The sequence below is a fragment of the Amphiura filiformis genome, chromosome 1 (genome assembly GCF_039555335.1).
Source record: "Amphiura filiformis chromosome 1, Afil_fr2py, whole genome shotgun sequence".
NCBI classification, from domain to species: Eukaryota; Metazoa; Echinodermata; class Ophiuroidea; order Amphilepidida; family Amphiuridae; genus Amphiura; species Amphiura filiformis.
The window spans coordinates 9,208,313-9,230,160 of NC_092628.1; the positions used below are offsets into that span (position 1 = coordinate 9,208,313).

Here is a 21,848-nt window from a genome sequence, read left to right on the forward strand (position 1 = left end):
CATTGTGAAATTTGTACTCTGAAACACTGATATTTTCTAATATGCCAAACACCAGGAGCTTCATGGCGCTCAGCCCCCTTGACCCCCGCCTGGGCTTTGCCCCTGGACCCCACCGACTCCACCCATTTAACGCTTCGCGGCAAGTGAGCTTTCTCTCGAACATAAATACTAAAACTTTTGATCAGAAATTGGGAAATTTTTCAATCTTGCTCCCCCCCCCGAAGGTCAGGTCTGGTTACGCCCTGACCTGAATAGGAGTCAAAAATATTTGCTTTTCGAGGCATTTACGACCTGCCTGTAACCGGCGCGGAGGTTGACCCATACCTTCTTGTAGGTTTCAACTGCAAAGCAAATCAAGAAATGAATGAGTCAATAGATAAATAAATTAAAAAATAAATAAATAAGTCAATAAATAAGTCAATAAATAATTAAATAATAAATAATAAATAAATAAATAAATAAATAAATAAATAAATAAATAAATAAATAAATAAATAAATAAATAAATATATAAATATCATAAGATATGATTGAAGCGACAACAAATATGACAGCCCTCACAAGTGTTATATATGAGACCACCCACGGTGACCCACCAAATATATTCAGCATCGAAGTGGTTACGTAATTCTCTTGGTTACCGGATCACGCTACTTTGGTATGCCTTCGAGTGCCATATACTTTATGTGGTGATCATTTCGATCGTGGTTCATTACTCTAGCGCGTGATCCCGTTGACATAGTAACATTACGTAACTTCGATACTGAATATCTGTCGAGTTCAACAAAATTCAACTCCCACAAATATATTTCCGGTGAATACTTTTTTCATTGGCTGATATCCACTTGAGATCGGTATCATCAAAGTAGTATTGCTCTCATTTCATGATTCATTGAGCAATCAATTTTGGCATTCGACCGAAATACGCGTCAAAAGATAAAAAGTCTCGTTCCGAACTTGTGTAGGCATATATGGCTAGGGTCTAAGTGTGTTTTAAGGCTGCGTTCACATAGAAGTATACTATTCGGGTATACAGTGCACGTTTTGCAGCCTGCACGCGTATAGCTTAAATCGAGCAAGGCAATTTCATAGTACCGGGTCACATAAGGCTACGATCGCATAGAAGTATACTATTCGGGTATACGATGCACGTTTTGCAGGTGCACGCGTATAGGTTAAATCGAGCAAGGTAATTTCATAGTACCGGGTCACATAAGAGCTATTCGAAAAGGCCGTATACCTGCGTATAGTATAGTATAGTGGGAATCGTGCGTGTTCAATTTTAGTGCAGCGTATACCGTCCTAATTTTAAAAACCTAAACCATATGTGGGAAAATTAATTTTTTTAATAGATTTTAATTCTAAAATCTAATTCTGCACATTATGACACCTCATTGAATGCAATGTGACCTCAAGAAGTAAAGTTACAAGCATTTGATAAGACGAAGAAAATGGGTTAACTGACATACTCGCTGTTCGCTATACGAAATACGCTCATTCGATCAGGCTGAGTTCACATAGTATACTCCTATATGAACTCAGCCTGATCGAATGAGCGTATTTCGTATAGCGAATACCGTATACCGCATACTTCTATGTGAACTCAGCCTAATGCCTGATTCACAAATTGGCTGATAGGCGTAGATCCGGGGGACATTTCAGTCCCAAAAGTGCTTCGCGCGAATCTATTTCATTTTTGCACCACATTTCAACAGTTTAGCTTCAAAATGGGAATATTTTTCGCGCGCATTATAATTCAAGATTTATTTTTCCGTGGCAACTCCATCCCTCCAATGTCAAAAAGAAATCTACGCCACTGAGGAAAACGGTCGTGGGCAGTATACAAATAGGTCAAAACTGAGAAGTTTTCAAGGGGGTAACCCCCTTAATACTTTTTTTGGTATGCTTTGGTGGGGCGGCAGGGAGAGGCATTGCCTAGGGCGGCAAAATCCCTAGGAACGGCCCTGTATGTGGGTGGGATGAAATTGAAAATTTTGACCTTTCGTATTGAAGATATCGTATTGAAAATATGGATTTTTTCCCCCAAACACCAAAAAAATTATGTCTTTTTGGGAAAAAAAATCCATATCTTCAATATGAAAGGGCAAAATTTTAAATTGATCGTCGGCTTTTCCTCCCAGCTACATACACTTTAAGAAAATATCATTAGATTTACAATATTTACTTCGAGGACTGTTATAATATCAATATGTGAAAAATATCAAATTTTAATAATTTGTCATAAAATTTGTATTATATCGTGAATTTCAAAAAATGATAATTATTTGATATCAGAAAGACAATCTTCGTATTCATAATGTGATTCGATATGTCTGATGTGCTCTCATGTCCCACAAAAATACTGTCGAATCGCTCAAAACGCTCATTCCAGATCCCTTAATTTTCATTGGGGATTTTTGAAATCATCGTTCGTCGAGCGATATTCAGGTGACCTCGGGCCTTTCATATAAATCAATAGTATCTCGCTATCAGTTGCGCGATATTTAATCCGATTCAACTCGGCGTGTCATCATATTTTATTCGTTGCCGTATATATTTTGACGTCACAAAAAGTATTCGAAGCCGAATATTCGCCTTCGAATATTCACTATGAACCGGCCCTTAGTTCCAGTCCATCCAGCATCACACTGACACACGTACTGGTTTATTCTGTCTTGACACATGCCATCAACACAAGGACCGCTAGCACATTCATTGATGATATATGAAATTAATGTTAAAATCTTAAAGGATACCATCGATACCATCTTCTAAAGGCTTTGCAAGTAATAAAGTACAGATTTCCAAACCTTCCTTTCACAGGAAGAAAATAAAACATAATTCTGATGTAACTCACTGACATCACAGTTAGTTCCGGTCCATCCAGCATCACACTGACACATGTACTGGTTTAGTCCGTCTTGACACATGCCATTAACACAAGGACCGCTAGCACATTCATTGATATCTGAAAGTAATGTGTAAAGTTTAAAGGATGCCATTGATTCTTCGTCTAAACGCTTTAAAAGTCATAAACTACAGATTTCCAAACCTTCCTTTTATAGACCACTTTACATCATTGTTTATCAACAAAGGCGAGGGATTGGTCTGTCGATATGCCCGAACGAACCGCTTCACTGTTCAATCCCTCATTTCAAATATATAGTTTTGGTTTCTCTTTTGTTTAGACACCAAAAATCAAGGGATTAAAAAGTAGAGCTGATCTGGTCTGCAATCATAACACTATTATGCTGGGAGGACACAGTATAGGGTATATAACCAGAAGTATACAATAGCCTATTGTGCTAACATAATTATTATCATGATTGATATCGGAAATCTATCCGCGGACGACAGTTGATGCTCTCTGTCGACGGTAGGTGTCATATTACACTCACGAGTTCTAGGCCTAGAAATCATATACATGCGCGTATATTGAAGGATGGGGTGGGGCAGGGGGGGATTTGTTTGTTTGTATGAAACATAAACGATGCATGGAGATGATTTGATTATGAATTAGTTTATTATCCCGGGAAGCACAACCCATACCTCCTTAAGAGGTCATAGGTCAAAAAAGGCAAAACTTTCAAATTGCTCGTATGGAGCTTAAACTTGGTGGGTGGGTGGACCTTGGACTAACAAATAAAAGTTTCCACGGTGACTTTTTCGTCAGACCTACAGTTAAGAGGTCATATGTCAAAAGGTACAAATTTCAAATTGCCCCTTTGGAGCTCAAACTTGGTGGGTGGGTGGACCTTGGACTAACAAACCTTTTTGTCAGACCTACGGTTACGAGGTCATAGGTAAAAAAAACCGCAAAAATTTCAAATTGCTCATGGAGCTCAAACTTGGTGGATGCGGTATAACTTTGGCCAAGAAAGATCCAATTGAGCTCAGCTGTGAGGACAGTGATCCCAGCCAAAGGACACACCCTAATTTTGTGATCTGCAAAAGCCAATAACCATGACAGCCGAGAACCGCGAAATACGGGTAACCGCCCTAGTTTAGTCTAATAACCATTTCGTCTACATCTATTTGGTCTAATCCTCTTTTCGCCAAACGCCAAGTGTTTTTATAATGCTGCTAAAATAAGAAAATTTTTAATGCTAATTTATTGCACATTCTAGGGAAGCGTGGTTACCTTTTTGAAATAGCCGAGTGGGAGGGTTTTCAATGAAATATTTTATGTGTCAAAACTGAAGCATCCTATGAATAAAAGAATATAATTATGAATGTAAATGCACATCATATATAACGATTCCTAATACCCGATCGTGCTAATGTTTATGTGGTTTAGGAGGCAAAGAATTTTAATTCAATTTTATATACGCCAAAATATTATCTGAATTTAGTAAAAATTAACACTGAATTGATGGTGAAAATGTTATGTAAATTTTACATAGGTCCCGACTAAAGATTACTGTTTCGTCTTTATGGGAATCTAATCTTTTAATATCTGAAAGAAACTTTTGGGACCTATTTGGACTTTTCATATAAATTGCAAAAATTCAGACCGTCTTACAAGATGTCCTGAGCACAGAGCACGTGGCACGAAATCAAAATCGATTTATGTATTGTGTATGTATCATAGCCCCCTCGTATTGTCTGTATGCGCTTGAGAATTCAACAATATTAATAATGGTAGCTCTATTATAATAAACATTAATGTTTTTAAGCAGATAAAATTCCAAAATATGGTACGTTTTCTGTCTTTGCTTGTCACGTGGTATGTTGAAGTAATGAAGTTGCGATTATATGTTCAAATTTTCAAGATGGCACCAACAAGTAAGGTGGCCGAGCGGTAAAGGCGCTGGTAATATGTCGATACTGTATACATGATAGCGGTGCAGCTTGGGTTCGAGCCCCACCTCTGCCGAACTAAATTCCATTTTTTTTAAATTTCATATTATGTTAGGGAAATGTGACTGGGAGAATTTATGTATGACGAAGAGAGGAGTGTATTTGGTCTAAACCCATAAGGTCTACAGGCTGAGTCAAAAAGAAGTAAACTCATGTTTGAGGGGCTGTAACTAGAGATCTGAAAGGATTCTGCTAAAAATTAAAATATCATTGGAAAGAGGAAATTCTAAACGTGTAAATAAAAAAAATGGTTGCAATTGCTCACAGCAAACTCAAGTTATACTCATTTGAATACAACCACCCATTTTTGTAGCTGTACACAGTTTCACTTTCCAAGTACCTATTATATTGATCGGTAAGGCGCGATATTCAATGCAAATAAAGTTATGTGGCAGGTGTGGTTTCGATCAATAATTGGTACATGTTAAAGGGTTCTGTTTAATATGAATTTTAATTCATTGCACTACATTATAATGAAACGGCCCAAATGACAACATGACACCACAATTTACCGCACGGGAGCGCACGTTTCTGTCGACGAAGTATTATGAAACTAAGAGTCCCACTGAAGTTCAGCGTCTTTTTCGTCTCCAATTTCCCACAGCTAATCGGATTCCATGTAAGGGAGCAGTCACGGTTGTTTGATGTAATCATTTATTAATTTTTCTAACAAAACATTATTATAATGTTCAATTCTAGACCTGAATAATACCAACAGCTATCACACTAATAAACGGCATTATACACATCTTGTAGCAATTTTTAATGTAGATTTACGTTTCTAAATTATTCATCTTTTTTGTGGTAAATTTATTCTATAAACTGTACATTTGTGTGCAAATTGAGGGCGTAAATAATATGAGTTATACCTTACATTTCATTATTTAAAGTTTTTTGAAAATTCCCTTGTCATTTGTTAGTCTGTTTGCGGATGTTCTAATACCATTTTACAAGTGTCTACCCCTTATAAAGATCCAAACAAGATTGAGATAAATAGCGCCATCATTCTTCAACCTTTCTTTAAAATGACTCAGTTTTACATGCCATCAAACAACCGTGTAATATATAAGAATGTGAACAAGCTCAATGTGCACGGGACACTAAGGAACAGACAGCCGGAAGCTTCAGGCAGACCTTCTAGATCACAAGTGAACATTGTTAGAGTTAGACATGCGTTACAGCAAGACCCAAAGATCAGCTCAAGATGCAATCCTTTACCCAACATTCCAAAATAAAGCTTCTGCCGGATCGTTCGTAAAGACTTGAATTGGTATCCCTACAAACTACAGTACCGCCATGGACTTCATCCTGAGTTTACATGCATTGTTTGTTGAATATTAATTAAAGCAAAAGTTGTATGTAATTTCAACAATAAATCCTGTTAACATTTTGTTGATTCGTCCAAATTGAAAGGGATGAAAATCAATCAGCCGTGTGCAGCTATATAAAAAAATGGGTGGTTGTATTCAAATGAGGACAAGTTTAGTTTGTTGTGAGCAATTGCAACAATTCTTTTTTTATCTAGACGTGTAGAGTTTGCTCTTTTCAATGATATCTTCATTTATTGCAGATTCCTTTATACAGATCTCTAGTTACAGGCCCTCGAACATGAGTTTACTTCTTTTTGACTCAACCTGTATATGCATTATAGAATCACCACTCATGAATAGATAGTCAATATCCTTGTAATCATAGAGCTCCAAAGTTAGGGTCGGTAGTTTCTATGGGACGTCTATTTGAATAGCATCGTATATACATTAGATAAATATCAGTATTGATTTATTCTATTCAGCAATATCAAGGATTACTATCAAACTTCTCACAGATAATAGTTACCGTCGTTTTATCTTTTCAGTTTCTGTTATTCTGAAGTGGTAGTCTCCCAGGTGTGACCAATCTTTTATTCTAGCCTTTTGTTAGTTACTGAAAATTTGAAGCTCGTGAATTTCAGTTTTCGTTTTGGTAAGTTATATTGATTTTTTACATAAAATCTTGAGATGTGCGGTTGGGTGCTAATCTAGACAAAAGAAGAGTCTAAATTTTACGGTCCTAAATTCACGGGAAATTGTACGGCTTCAATTGACTTGTGTTTGGTGTATATGCACTTACGCCTAGACGTAAGTGGCTCCTAAAAATAGTCTTGCATTGAAATATATACTAACCATATTGCCATGTTATAAGCAAGTCTTTCATATTGGCGATGAAACGAGCGTCTAAAATAGTCAAATATCTCCCAATGAGGCGCGTACAAGTGGTGATTTGGTAATCATGTTTTATATTGAAATGCAATACAAAAGAATTGCACTGGAGCAAAGATAATGTATTCTATTCATTCGTACCAATGGTAAGCTAATCTGATAATTGGCTGGGTCTATATGTAAGGCTCGGGTTTATTTTAAATGTTATTTTTGCAGAGCTTATTTTCAGTCATGGATCATACTGATAAATTTCGCAACGGATGGAGATAGTCCATACAGGACCAACGCAATATGTAGCACTATTAACAACGCCGTCAGGCGTTGGTCCTTATAGATTGGCGCTCTACCCCCAGCAGCGCAATCGAATTACCATAAGCAGTGACCTGAACCAACCCAGTTAATGACAACGTAATAACTCCAAATATGGTTGGTATTCCACGCCCATCATTTAACCGCATCTGTTATGTAACTGGGACGAGTACGCTAGTCATCTCAATCGATTGATTTTGAGATTACATGGATCAAAACACTTCACACTTTTGAAGTAGCTGGGTTTCGATAGACCAGCAGTGTAGGCCTAAACCGTGATATCATATTAATTTATTTTGTAAAATCAGTGTTATTTTATTAGTCTGGTTCTATTTTGGAAATGTGCTTATTTAAGCATCAAGCGGCAAGTTCGCGTAAAAGCTGGCAACCAGATTGTTTTGTTTCATTCGGGTATGCTGAATTCAAAACTTTTGTCAACCATTGGAACTCCGTGACCAAAAAAAAAGACCCTCAAACACCCTACATGCTCATAGTCATATCATGATATAGGGGCAAAATTAAACATGCTCCAAATTCACTAAAAACATGTCAAATTATTTGTCTAGGTCCAAGGATTACAAAAGTAAAACATATTTGCACGTAGGACATATAGTTACCAAGTTTTGAGGCTCGACAGGTCCAAGGTCAATTTGCATGCTAGGGGTGAAAAAGTAAAAGTCACTCCGATTTTGGAAAATGGATGCAAACTGTTCTTCAAGTTCAAGGGATTCTTTGTTTAATCACTCAATCGTTGTTTCATTCTACCAACATCCGCCCAATAAGTATTCAACAAACAATCAATAAAACAATGAATTATTTGATATGGAGGTCATCCAATCAATCAATCTAATATAATAATATAATATAATAGAATCACAATAACTTATTATATTGATATTTCGATGAATTAATAGTCAGTCTGATGAAATTAAATTTGAACTACTCATCAAGCATCAATCAATAATCATTCGCTTGATCAATCGATGAATTATTAACAATTTACATTGTAGTCTCACAATTAATGTACCGTATCTTGGTGTTAAAATATCAATCAAGTAATCGAGTCAAGCAACCACTCAATAATCAGTCTCCATGGTCTTACACTAGGATCCACAACATGCTCATCTAATAAGGGCACAATTCTTTAACCCCAATACATTTGTATATTCATTGAATGACCTTTGACAATTTGGGTACAAAAACTCATACTCTGCAACTTGAGGTCAAATTTGCACTATAGAGTATTTAATTGAGGTTATTGAACTATGTCATTGGGATTAGGTCATTGTGGTCCATATAGTGTTAGATCTGGCAATCTCAATCAGTCAGCCAAATAGTTATTTAATAATAAATAAAATTTAATTACATTTTGCATTCGTTTATAATTCATATGCATGATATTCATTCATTAGTGACTGATTAATCATCAATGGAATGACAATTTGAGCAAATACTCTGGTTCAAATATGATTAGTCTTTGATTTAAAAAACTCTAAACAAAAAAGTAAGCAAGGAGAAATGAAAGAAATCATAATTTCTCGATATAAGCTCTATTATTTATAGGGAACAAACCAAAAGTTCGATGACGTCATATAATCGATTTTTCATTTAGCAGGGAGGGGTTCAAAATGTTTATAAAACCATATATTTTGGGGTCAAATATCGGTCAAAATTGATCTTTTGGGCTGAATTTCTCAAGCAAAATTCGTTTATAATACGTCGTCGACCTTTGATTTGTTCCTTTATTTATCTAATATAACACCTTTAGACAGAGAATCAACTTGTGAACACAATGCAAACAGTTTGGCCCTTTATTCCGCAGGCTTATATAATTATTTGATTACATTTTGGGTCCCTGGGTCCCTTGACCTTTTGTAAAGTAAAAAGCCAAAAACGTGACAAAAATAAGATTGGAGATGATCATTTGATCAATCGAAAGATTAATATAATATTAATATATATTAATATATATTGATCGAAAAATAATAATATAAATTTAATGTAAATAAATAATAAATAAATATTTTCTTTATAAATAAATGGATAAATAAATCAACGAATAATTCGAATAAAATGAATAAAAAACATAAGCCTGATAAAGGGCAATATATAAATCAATCAACGAATAGAAAATAAATAAATGAATAATAAAACAAATACTGATGAATAGAAATAAATATATTAACGAATAATTAATGAATACACATTAATAATAAAACATAAATGATGATAAACGAAATAAATATAATTATAGGCCCGTATTAAATAATGAAAGAAAGAAAGAAAGAAAGAAGGAAAGAAATAAATAAAGAAAGAAAGAAAGACAGAAGGAAAGAAAGAAATAAATAAAGAAAGAAAGAAAGTAAGAAAGAAGGAAAGAAAGAAAGAACTTGCTGAACTTATTATTTTCAAGAAAGGAATTAAAGTAAATAAATGAGTGAAACCCAAAGTTTTTATGAATGTGTCCTCCAATTCTATATTTTTCTTAAACATGTTAAACGAATAGGCCAACTATCACAATTAATAGAGGTTGTGCATATGACCATGACGTATCATACCGTAAATATGGCGGACTACTCAAATCCATTCAACAAAAGCATGATTGCAATCTACTGAGACAGTTCGTCTCACACACATAACAAATGCACTACGATCAAATAGGTTGATGACAACATTTGATTAAATGGACTGAACTGCCCCATGATGACGGTGAAGGACACCGGTTCAATTCCTTTGTTTGTAGCCAATCAATAATTTCAAGCACAACCTCTATACAAAAATAGTAACGAATCGTGGTTAACCAGGACAATATTAAATGTAGTGATGACAAAAGGAACTGATTGTGTGCAACCTACAGGTCAGTGAACGATGAGGGTAAGAAGAAAATCGAGTATTATAATAGCATTAACACATATGCAATTGAAGAGGATTAATAATCAATTTTGTTACGCAATACTTGTGTCAAGAAGCTAGTGTTCTGGTAGCAGGTAGGCAAGCCACACCTACTGACAGCTATTGATGATATTCAGTCAATCGGATTGGCTGAATATCATTAGTAGCTGTCAGTAGGCGTGGTTAGTCAGTTTGACATTTCCCCCGACTTTCCGGGAAGGATATGTCCAATGTAGAAGGACCCACGCCTGACGGCGTGGACTATCGTACTAAATGGAGCGTGGTCCTCCTTGAAGGACTAGATGGAGAGGGAGGGAGGGAGGGAAATACTTGAAACTGAACTAGTGAGAGTGGGAGGGGGGAGGAAAAAAGAGAGGAGAGGGAGATACTGAAAGACTAGAAAGAGAAGAACTCGAGAGGAGAGAGTAGGGACTGGGGAGGGAGTGGGGAGACTGATCATGGGGGGGGGGCAGGAGGAAGCAAAATAGGGAGATAGACATTGATGAAAGGGCGACACTGTGGCCATGCACAAGTGCTTTGGGGTTCGACAGGCTCATAAGCGGACCTTTTGTGATTTTAGGGCTTATTTGCAACGTTGTTACAGAAAAAAGTGGACTTTGTCATTCGGATTGGCATGCATTTTGTCAAATTGATGTAGATCAATTTACCAAGAGGGCGCTAGGCCATTAAAAACACTGGTGTTAACATAATATTTTCTCTCCCGGTTTTATTGACATAAGGGGTCTTTTTATCTTTTCAGTTTCCGTAACTCTATTGTTCAGATACGAAAACGCAAGGGATTCAGTAAGTTTACTGTAATCTGGCTTCATTGTTAACTCTGAAGTACCAATCAGCTTATTTCAATAGAGGTAATTGCCTGTGTCAATAAAGCCCATAAAGGCTGGAGATAAAAGAGTATTGAACACCGGTGTCCGACCGCTGTTTTAATGGTCTAACGCCCTCTCGTGTTTGACAGTGATAAATTGATTCACATTATTATGACAAAATGCAAATCCGAATGAAAAGGTCCACTTTTTTCTGTAAAAACGTTGAAAATAAGCCCTTCAATCACAAAAGGTCCGCTTATGAGCCTGTCGCGCCCCATTTCACTTGTAGGGCCACAGTGTCGCCCTTCCCTCGTATCAATGTCTATCTCCCTATTTTGCTTCCTCCTGCCCATCAGGCTCAACACTCCCTCCCCGGTCCCTACTCTCTCCTCTCGAGCTTTCTCTTTCTAGCCTTTCCGTCTCTCCCTCTCCTCTCTTTCTTCCTCACCCCCTCACACTCTCACTTGTTCACTCAAGTATCTCCCTCCCTCCCTCCCCCGGCCCTCCCTTGCGAAATTTATCAGTATGATCCATGACTAAAAATAAGCTCTGCAAAAATAAACATTTAAAATAAACCCGAGTCATGCATATAGGCCCAACCAATTATCAGATTAGCTTGCCATTGGTACGAATGAATAGAATACATTATCTTTGCTCCAATGCATTTCTTTTGTATTGCATTTCAATATCAAACATGATTACCAAATCACCACTTGTACGCGCCTCATTGGGAGATATTTGACTATTTTAGACGCTCGTTTCATCGCCAATTTGCTTATAACTTGGCAACATGGTTAGTATATATTTCACTGCAAGACTATTTTTAAGAGCCACTTACGTCTAGGCGTAAGTGCATATACACCAAACACAAGTCAATTGAAGACGTACAATTTCTCGCGAATTTAGGACCGTAAAATTTAGACTCTTCTTTTGTCTAGATTAGCACCCAACCGCACATCTCAAGGATTTATGTAAAAAATCAATATAACTTACCAAAACGAAAACTGAAATTCACGAGCTTCAAATTTTCAGTAACTAACAAAAGGCTAGAATAAAAGATTGGTCACACCTGGGAGACTACCACTTCAGAATAACAATGACTTACAAAAACTATTACGGTTACGGAAACAGAAACTGAAGTCTTGTTCACACAGTCGGACTTAAAGCACTTATTACCGGTCTTAAATTACGTCGGTAATAGTATCGGATATAAGTGGCAGTGTGAATTAGCGTCGGATATAACTATATCCGACGTAATGTGCTTTAAATCCGACAATTTGTTCACACAGTCGGACTTAAATTACGTCGGTAATAGTATCGGATATAAGTGGCAGTGTGAATGAGCGTCGGATAAAAAAAAATTACTATATCCGACGTAATGTGCTTTAAATCCGAAAATTTAAGGCTGAAGATGACCAGGGTTAAGAGCTGTTAAGACCGATCGAAACGTTACGTCCGGTAATAGTAATTACGTGTGAACATGCAGCACTATTGGGCTGTCGGATATAACTCTGAGTACCGGTATATCACTCGCGCAAAATTTGAAGCAGAGTCATAGGCGTAGATCCCGGGGGATGGGGGATAAATCCCCCAATATTTTACCAGGGGATGGTCCATAAAATCACCCCCCCCCCCATGTTGACGCCTGATAATGGGTTTCTGACCAAATTAACCTCATATTTGTCCATTTTTTGCCCCAAAAGTGCAAATTTTGCGCGCATTTATTCTACTTTTACACCATTATTTCATCAGTTTAGCTTCAAAATAGCAACATTTTTCGCGCGCTTCGCGCACAATTGAACCAAAAACGTATTCTGTCGCCAAAAGGTGTTGGATTGACTATACTTGAATTGTTTTCCAACTCCATCCCCCCCAATGTCAAAAAGAAATCTACGCCACTGAGCAGAGTAATTTACTGCGTGTTGTCATCATGGCTGCAGCTGCAAATATTAATATAAATAAACGCAATAGAGGGGTCAATTGGAATGACAAGGGAACATTGGCTATCCTCAAAATTTGGAGAGACAGGGAAAGTATTTCTGGGATAAAAAAAAGCTTTGGGAGGAGATAGCCACGCTATTACATGACAAGGGGCTTCCCCATACGGACGGGGGAGCCGATACATGCTAAGATAAAGGCACTGCAAACTCTCCATCGCACCCTCCATGATCGGGTAAAAAGTTCAGGCGCAGGAGCAATTGACCATCCTTATTGGGATGACCTACACGAGTTTCTAGGGGGGGGGGGGTAGCAAATGTAAACCCTCCAGAGGGCTCAGTGGGGGGGGGGGGGGGGCAGTATGGCCCTGGAAGTAGATGGAGATGACATGTATTAAGCCATAAGCATGATAACAGAAAGGCATGTAATTGGATTTTATAAGATGATTAGGGGGTCCCAAATATACGGAAAGAAAAATAGGGGGTGTCATAAAATATTTTGATGACCAAAATGTAGGGAGTCACAACACAACATGACTACAGATAGTTCGTTTCTTTTATTCCAAAAGACTGATGCCTGTTGGGGGGTGCAAACGGAGGGGGTCATAAAATCTTTGCTGACGAAATAGGGGAGGTCGCAATTTTATTGAAGCCGACTTTTTGTAAATTTGGGACCCCCAAAAAAAAAAAATAGCATGATGATGGGAGTCATTGTTATTTTTTATTTTTGTCATTTTTCAAAGATGTCCACCATGTAGGGCCTACATCTATAAAATGCGATATAGAGCTAAGTCTACTGTAAAATGGGACTACTTTGTCAAACTAAAATAATAATAATAATAATAACAATAACAATAACAATAACAATAACAATAATAATAATAATAGAACCTACATAAATACAAAATTTTGAATTTGCATTTTTGTTACATGACATACCTACCGCATTGTCTGTAATTTTTTCTAAAGAGGGGCGTTCATTGAAAGTGAATTTTCAGTGAAAAATTTAAAATCGGGTTAAATTTTTTTAATGATGCTCATGTAGAAAGGAGGGATTTATGACCGGTAATATGCTTATCGGACATAACACGTCGGACATACGCTGGCGAAGCTCCGCAATTTATCGGATTAATTACCATAGCAATAGGTGAAAACAATTTTGAACATAGAGACTGAATACAATACTGGTCTTTTCAAAGATACTAATCTTACAGGTGCAAGTAATCATCATGATTCACCTATTACTATGGTAGTTAATCCGATTATTACGTAACTTCGACAGCGTATGGCGCTATTGCCGACAGATGTGGACGCGCTAAGGGATCAGCGGAAATATTTAATTCGATCGGACATAAGCCTAGATAAAATATTACCGGTAATAAGTGCATGTGTGAACACAGCTTGAAAAGATAAAACGACGGTTACCCTCGTTTCATCTTTTCTGTTTCGGGAGCTCTATTGTTCAGAAACGAAAACGCAAGGGATTTATGTGAATTGATCTGCTCCTTGAATTCATTGAAGTACAGCTCAACTTACCGTACTTTGCCTACATTCGACCTTGAATGATTTTTGAGTTGACACATTCATGAAAATAACTATATATACTTGACAAGACCATTAGTAGCCCAGTTCTGAACCTTTTCATTGATCATTCATAACAATAGGTATCTGATGGATCAGTGAAGATAAGAAGGGATTATAATATATCCGTAACCTTGATATTATAGTACATCTCGAGGAAAAAGTGCAATGGACATGTTTTCATTTTATGAAAATTGAGTATTTAACCCAAAAATGAAAATGGAACAATTTATTGGAAATATGTTTTAACAGATTTTTTTGACATCTTTTTCTGCACTGTATTATACCTAAATTAAGAAATTTGATAAATATTCAAAGAAAATATAGGTCATCCAAAAAAATTGTGATTTTTACACATTTTGGGGCAAAAAAGGAAAAATAAGCAAAAATATCAAAATCTGTCTAACAGTTACATTCATCAAGTCATAACAAACGGCCTACATGCTTAATTTCTAATAAAATATTGAAATTGTGAAAAATATAGGTATTTATTGATTTTCATGTTTTTTCTTGCAAATATGCTAATAATATGCAAATTATGAAATTGCAAAATAAAGTTTCTACATAGCATACATCTTTCAAGTCTGATGTTCAAAATGACAGACATCAAAAAGATATTCGATGAAATGTAAAGGTGTAGTAACAATTTTGGAATGGACTGTCTGGTTAGGCAAAGTATGGTAAGTTGAGCTGATTTCAATAGGTAGATACATGCATGCCTGTTGTTAATAAAGGCTGGATAAGACAAGAATGGAACACCCACAGTGTGTGGATGACCGGTGTTTTTAGTGGTCTAGCGCCCCTTTCGCTCGCTTTAATGTCCTCTAATACCGATAGGCCTTTGATGTTGGTAAACTGATTCACATGTAATGTGACAAAATGCCAATCCGAATGAAAAGGTCGAATTTTCTGTAAAAACGTTGAAATATAGGCCCAATTGTCAGATTAACAATTGATTGTCATACCATGTCATATTTATTCAACATCATCATCAGCATCATCGTCATTGTCATCAACATCAGCACCATCACTATCATCATCCTCTCCTCTCCTCTCCTCTCCAAATAATATACATTTAAAATAGATTTGAGTCTGGCAATTTTGCCTGAAGCAATTATCAGATTACCAATTCCAATGAAAGAAACCCTATTAGTTTCACTTCAACGCACTTCTCTGGTGTTGCATATTACCAAGTTTTAAGGTGTATTTGGGACGAAAATAATTCCCCATTTAATCGCTATGCGCGATTGCACGCCGAACAAGTATACGTAATTCTTGGCAACACTGATTACTATTGATTAATTTATATTAATCATGTTAATGTATATTTCGACGCTGGGTTATTTTCAGGAGATACTCCCGCTTAGGCTGGAGTACCTATACACCCAACGCAAGTCAATTGAAGCCGTACACTTTATCGCGAATTTACCACCGTAAAATTTAGACACTTCTTTTGTCTAGATTAGCATCAACACTCTCATCTCACGTTTTTCATGTCAGAAATTAACATAACTCCCGAAACCGAAATCTTCGTTCAACTTTTCTGTAGTCAACAAAAGACTAGAATAAAAGGATTGTTCACACGTACCATGCTAACACTTCAAAATAACAATGAGATCCGAAACCGAAACCGGAAACAGAAACAGAAACAGAAAAGATGAAAGGACCCTTAGTTTGCTTAATGGTAATGCACTAAGTTTCACAACCGGGATGTCATGTCCCGGGATCGATTCCCAGCACTGCCTATTTTTTCCAAGGCTGGGAAAAAATTGCAATTTCTGAACTGCTATCTTATTTGGCGCGCGACCTGAGCTAGTCCTTTTCTGATGGCTGTGTCTCTTACATGCGCACTCCCTCCGGAATCCAAGTCCTCTTTACATTCCTTAAAAGTAAATAAACTAATCCCTACCTACCTACCCTAATATGTTACGCCAATCAAACACTTTTTAGGCCTAAGCGGTTGTTTTTTGTGATCTGTGATCATCACTAGTTCTGTAACTAATGCCAGCATGCTTTTGAAGGCCTTCGTGGCTGAGACTGTTAGTTGACATTAGTTTCAGTTTATTGGTCTGGCTAATCAGTGGAGGCACCAGGAATTTTTCGGGGGGCATGTGGAGGAGGGGCAAAGTGAATTTCAGGGGATATCGACAAATTTTACGCAAAATTGCCGCAAAAAGTGGAAATTTACTTAATTTTGTTTGTTTTTCCTCAAAAATGGGAGGGGCAGGGCAAACTGGGGGGAGGGCAAGAAAAATGTGCCGCCACTGCCTGGCTTCTTGTGCATATTGTGTCACAGTGGTTTTTCCACAGATGAGATTACAATTAAGCTGTTAGCGTTTGTCCTTACGGACCAACCCCGGGGGACAACCATGTTAAACAAACAAACAAACAAACAAACAAACAAACAACCAACCAAACATACATGTTGTAAAGCTATTTCTGAGATTTTTTTTACAAACGATTCATTAATTTGGACATATCCACTTACCACAGACTGTCACGCCAGTGAATGACCCGGAATATGGCCCATCCAATGACCCATCCATCATATCGTTAGCATCATGATTGGATCCTCTAACTCGAAATGCATATATACCACATTGTAAACCATCGATAGTGACTAGCACAAGATCCGGGAGAAGGGCATCTTCCTGTGTGTATTGAAAACGTGCTGAACTAATCACTTCATCTGGTCCTGTATCAAAGTCCCTCACCTCAAATTTATAACGGGTAGCACCACGTCTGTCTCCACAGGGTATTGCATTGAATTGGAAGGTCAGAGAAGTTGCTGTGTTTTGTCCGATTACGTTCATAATCCCAGTTGGAGAATCGATCGGAGCTTTCGGAAATAAAAAAGAATGTAGTGTGATGTGCCCTGAGTAATTTAATTTGATGATTTATCTTTGTTTACAATTAAAATTTCATGAGACATTTTAGGGATTTCCCTTTCTTGCATCAACTTGATCAAAAACAAATTGAATCATATCTAATTTGGAATATTTGGAAACCCCACTGAGATTGTAAAGTGAAGATGACATCGTATGGGATTCCCCTCAGGAAATGATGTCACGGGATTCCCCTCAGGAAGTGATCTCATGTGAAAGGTTAATGTTATAATTAAGGCTTGGGAATTTCCAAGATCACATTTGGCTATTAATATTTGGGATTTCCCAATGCTTGGTATATAAGAAAATGTAAACATAATTCTTCATAGTTTATAGTGTTGATCTGGGCTAGCTAGCTAATATGCTTACAGTCCAATTCCTTCAAAGAAAGGAAATTGCAAACTAGAAATATATTTTGTAGTTAATGTACTACTGCCTGCCAGTGTTGTCGGAGAAGATCTACAATATGTCAAAGAAAGGAATATATTCTTCTGTCGCCTTGCTGAAGTCTGGTTTATGCATAGATTATCTAAATATGATGATCTATGGTATTTGATTTAACGCAACTGTCAAAATAAGTGGGGAACACAGTCCTGCTTCCTGAAGATATTGTGTAAAAGGTGGAAATAGCACCATTTTTGGAGAAAGCAGCGCAAGGAGTCAAGTTTGGAGAAAGCAGCGCAAGGAGATAAGCATTTGGAGAAAGCAGCACCATTTTTGTGTGAGGATTTTATACGCAAGGATATTTATAAGTGCAAGGGTACAAAGGACTTCGCTGATTTTCGCAGGACAAGTGATTAAGGATATTTACATCAGCCGTCCAGAACATTGCAAGAACTCTGTTATCTTCAAGAAGAAGAATGCTGGCTAAGTACTAATTAGTTAAAGAATGATTATTATTATTTGAATACTTTTGTATGTGCATTTGTTGTCATATATGGTGCCCATCATATTTTGTTTTTTCAATTGAAGACTCAGATTTTGTTAGCTTAATCAAACAGTGTATTTGTGTTGTGCATTCGTGTGAGTTCGGGTAAAAGGTGATTTTGGCCTCGAGTCAGGTACGACTCGTAACAGTAGTATCTGGGAAGTATATACACACATAGGAGCTACTAGCATATGTGGTGTTATCAAGCAAAATCAGTTTGAAATCGGACATATGTGACCATCCACATCGAAACGCTCTTAAAGTCGGCCCCTGGTCAATTTCGAGATATTAGAGTCACGCGGTAGCATGACCAGCAAGTTTTAAAAAAACGACTGATAAAGAAGAATCTGGATCTCTGGATCTGGAAAATACTCCCAACGCTTCCTGATTGAAGCCAGACGAGAGGGATGGGTGTGCGCATGTGCTATTTAATCTTGTTGGTTGCTTGATGCAGTAGACGGTGAGATGTAGTTTGTCACTGCTGACTTGAAAAGTAGTGTGTCGTTGATATTGACGATGTGTTCGGGGAGTGAGTTCCAGTCATTTATGGTGTGTGGAAAATATGATTGAAGATAGTAGTCACTTCTGCCGGTTGGTTTGATGTAACTGTGTGTATGATTTAAACGGCTTGATGAACGGCGTGATGAGGCCGGTTGTAGGAACGATCCTGCCGGGATGGCTACCTGACCCTGACGAATCTTCTGGAGCATAGTTAGTCTTGCTATCTTCCTTCGGTCTTGTAGTGGATCCCATCCCAAGTTGGAGAGCATTGATGTTACGCTGCTGGTCGTTCTATAGTCCTTGTAGACAAAACGGGCGCCTCTGCGCTGTATGGATTCAATTTTATCCACTAGGTCTCCAACATGAGGGTCCCACACCGTCGAACAATACTCGAGGTGGGGACGTACAAGGGCCTTGAAGGCTGAAGCTTTCAAGTCACGGGTACAGGAATGTAGATTGCGTCTGATGAAACCCAAAACCTTGTTGGCCTTGGCAGTGGTTTTATTGATATGATTGGTCCATCTAAGATCGTGGGAAAGCTCTACCCCTAGGTACGTGTGAGAGTTGGTCTCTTGGAGTGTTCTGTTACTAAGTTTGTATTTATGTTGTTTGGGTGTTTTGGAACGAGTGACTTTGAGAGTGAAACATTTGTCAGTGTTGAATGTCATTTGCCAGTTGTCTTGCCATTTGGTGAGTGTGTCAAGGTCGTGTTGTAAGGTCTGTGCATCGGAGTCATTTTTGATGGTGTGGTACATGACGCAGTCATCTGCGAACAGTCTGACTGTGGATGAGATGCCGTGAGGGAGGTCGTTGATGTAGAGCAAAAGAGGAGTGGGCCTAAAAAACTGTGCCCTGTGGCACGCCCGAACGAACATTGGTCCAGTCTGAGTGTTCTCCATCAACGACCACCCTCTGTTTACGTTTGGTGAGGAAGTTTGAAATCCATGTATTTAAGTTGCCAGTGATGCCGTATTTGTCAAGTTTGTATAAGAGTCTGTTGTGGGGTACCGTGTCAAAAGCTTTACTAAAGTCCATTATTATGATGTCAGTCTGTGTGTTGTTGTCAAGTGAGCGTAAAAGGTCGTGTGTGGTGAGGAGCAGTTGAGATTCACATGAGTGTTTTGTACGAAAGCCGTGTTGTTTGTCTGTGAGTATGTTGTGTCGGTCAAGATGTCTCATGATGTTGCTGTGTATGATGTGTTCCATGATTTTGGAGCAAATGGAGGTCAGGGATACGGGTCTATAATTGCCAGGGGTGGTCTTGTCGCCTTTCTTATATATGGGGGAAATATTCGCGGTCAACCAGTCGTCAGGTACAAGTCCGGTGGAGATGGATTTATTGAAGATGAGAGCGAGGGAAGGAGCTATTTCGTCGGCTGCGAGTCTGAGAAGTCTACCTGGGATTCCGTCCGGTCCAGTAGCTTTGTTAGGCTGAAGATCTTTCAGGAGTTTAGCTACTCCCTGAGGCGTGATGTTGAAGCCTGGCATACCTGGATATGATGATGCATCAGGGTCATCGATCTTGGACATGGACTCTTCCTCGGTGAAACCGACTCAAACTGCCTGTTTAGGACGTTAGCCTTGGTGGTACTATCTGAAAAGAGCTTCCCGTTCTCTCTGAGGCTTTGGATGCCACAAGTGTCATTCTTCAGCCGTTTGATAAAACCCCAGAACTGCTTAGGAGATTCGAGGCAGGTGTTGCGGACGTAACTCCAATAAGCCCTTTTGGTGTCTTTCTGGACTTCCTTCCTGACTGTTCTAAACTTCTCCCAGTCTGAGTCTTTGTTGGAATCTCTAGCCCGGTTATACGCGCGTTGTTTGCGGCGTAAGCCACTCCTAACAGTGGAGTTTATCCATGGTGTTTGGTCTCTCTTCTTGATGATCTTGGTTGGAATATGATCGTCCATCGCTTTAAAGACACCATCTTTGAATTCGTTCCATAGGCTGGTGGATGTAGTCTCAGAGTTGTCACGGTTGGTCATAGTCTCAGTCAGGTTCCTAAGGTCTTGCTTGATGCTTTCGTCGTTGGCTTTGTGGAATTGGTAGATCTTTCTTGGTGGAGGTCTGTTAACTTTTGGTTTGGTGCTGAGGTCGATCATTGGTATGCCGTCATGGTCGCTGATTCCAGGCGTCATTGTAACTTTGTTAACAAGAGTGGGGTGGGTGGTAAGGAAAAGGTCCAGTATGTTGCGTCCTCTAGTGGGTTCAGTAACTAGTTGCTCCAACGAGTGGTCCTGGATGATCTCTATGAACCTTCTGGAGACATTTGGGTACTTAGCTCCTTTTTTTTTTTTAGTGTATCCCAAAGGATGTCAGGAAAATTAAAGTCTCCAGCTAAGCAGACAACAGTTCCTTTGTCCAACTTCATGCGAGATAATGACAACTCCAGCTGGTCTATGAACCTTGTATGAGGCGTACTTGGAGGCTGATAAAAAGCCCCAAGGAGGATGTTCTTACACTTAGCAAGCTGAACGCTCACCCAGATGGATTCACAATCGCTATCAAGGTCTGTCACCTGAGTGCCAATGAGGTCACTTCTGAGGGCGATGAATACTCCTCCACGACCATCCTTTGTATTCCGATCCTTGCGGAAGGCTGTGAAGTTGGATGGAAAGACTTCGCTGGTGGCTAAGACTAAGCAGATGTACCGCGAGACTATATTTACACGAAACAAAACGCTATTGTTCTAAGATATTTTTCGCTGGGTACAAAATATATCTAAAACCATGCTAAATCCAACTTACTGTCCAAAGTGTAATATTTTAATAACTCATTAATTCAAAAACTTACACCAATCTTACAGTCAATCGGATTTGCTCATTAATTCAAAAACTTACACCAATCTTACAGTCAATCGGATTGTTTGATAATAAACAAACATTCTTGCTTTATTTCACGAGGTATTTTATAGCCAAAATTAGTGGCAAATC

The 21,848-nt window shown here is 38.2% G+C and overlaps 1 protein-coding gene across 1 annotated transcript in view; it reads right to left on the reverse strand.

Moving 5' to 3' along the window:
- The window catches only part of LOC140147875 (uncharacterized), an 81,636-nt gene that overhangs the window by 13,247 nt on the left and 46,541 nt on the right, over positions 1-21,848 (reverse strand). The window contains exons 3-4 of the mRNA XM_072169694.1: positions 17,093-17,443; positions 2,858-2,968 (exon numbers count right to left, since the gene is read on the reverse strand). Of these exons, the coding sequence (XP_072025795.1) occupies positions 2,858-2,968; positions 17,093-17,443 (462 nt within the window). The remainder of the gene's footprint in view (positions 1-2,857; positions 2,969-17,092; positions 17,444-21,848) is intronic.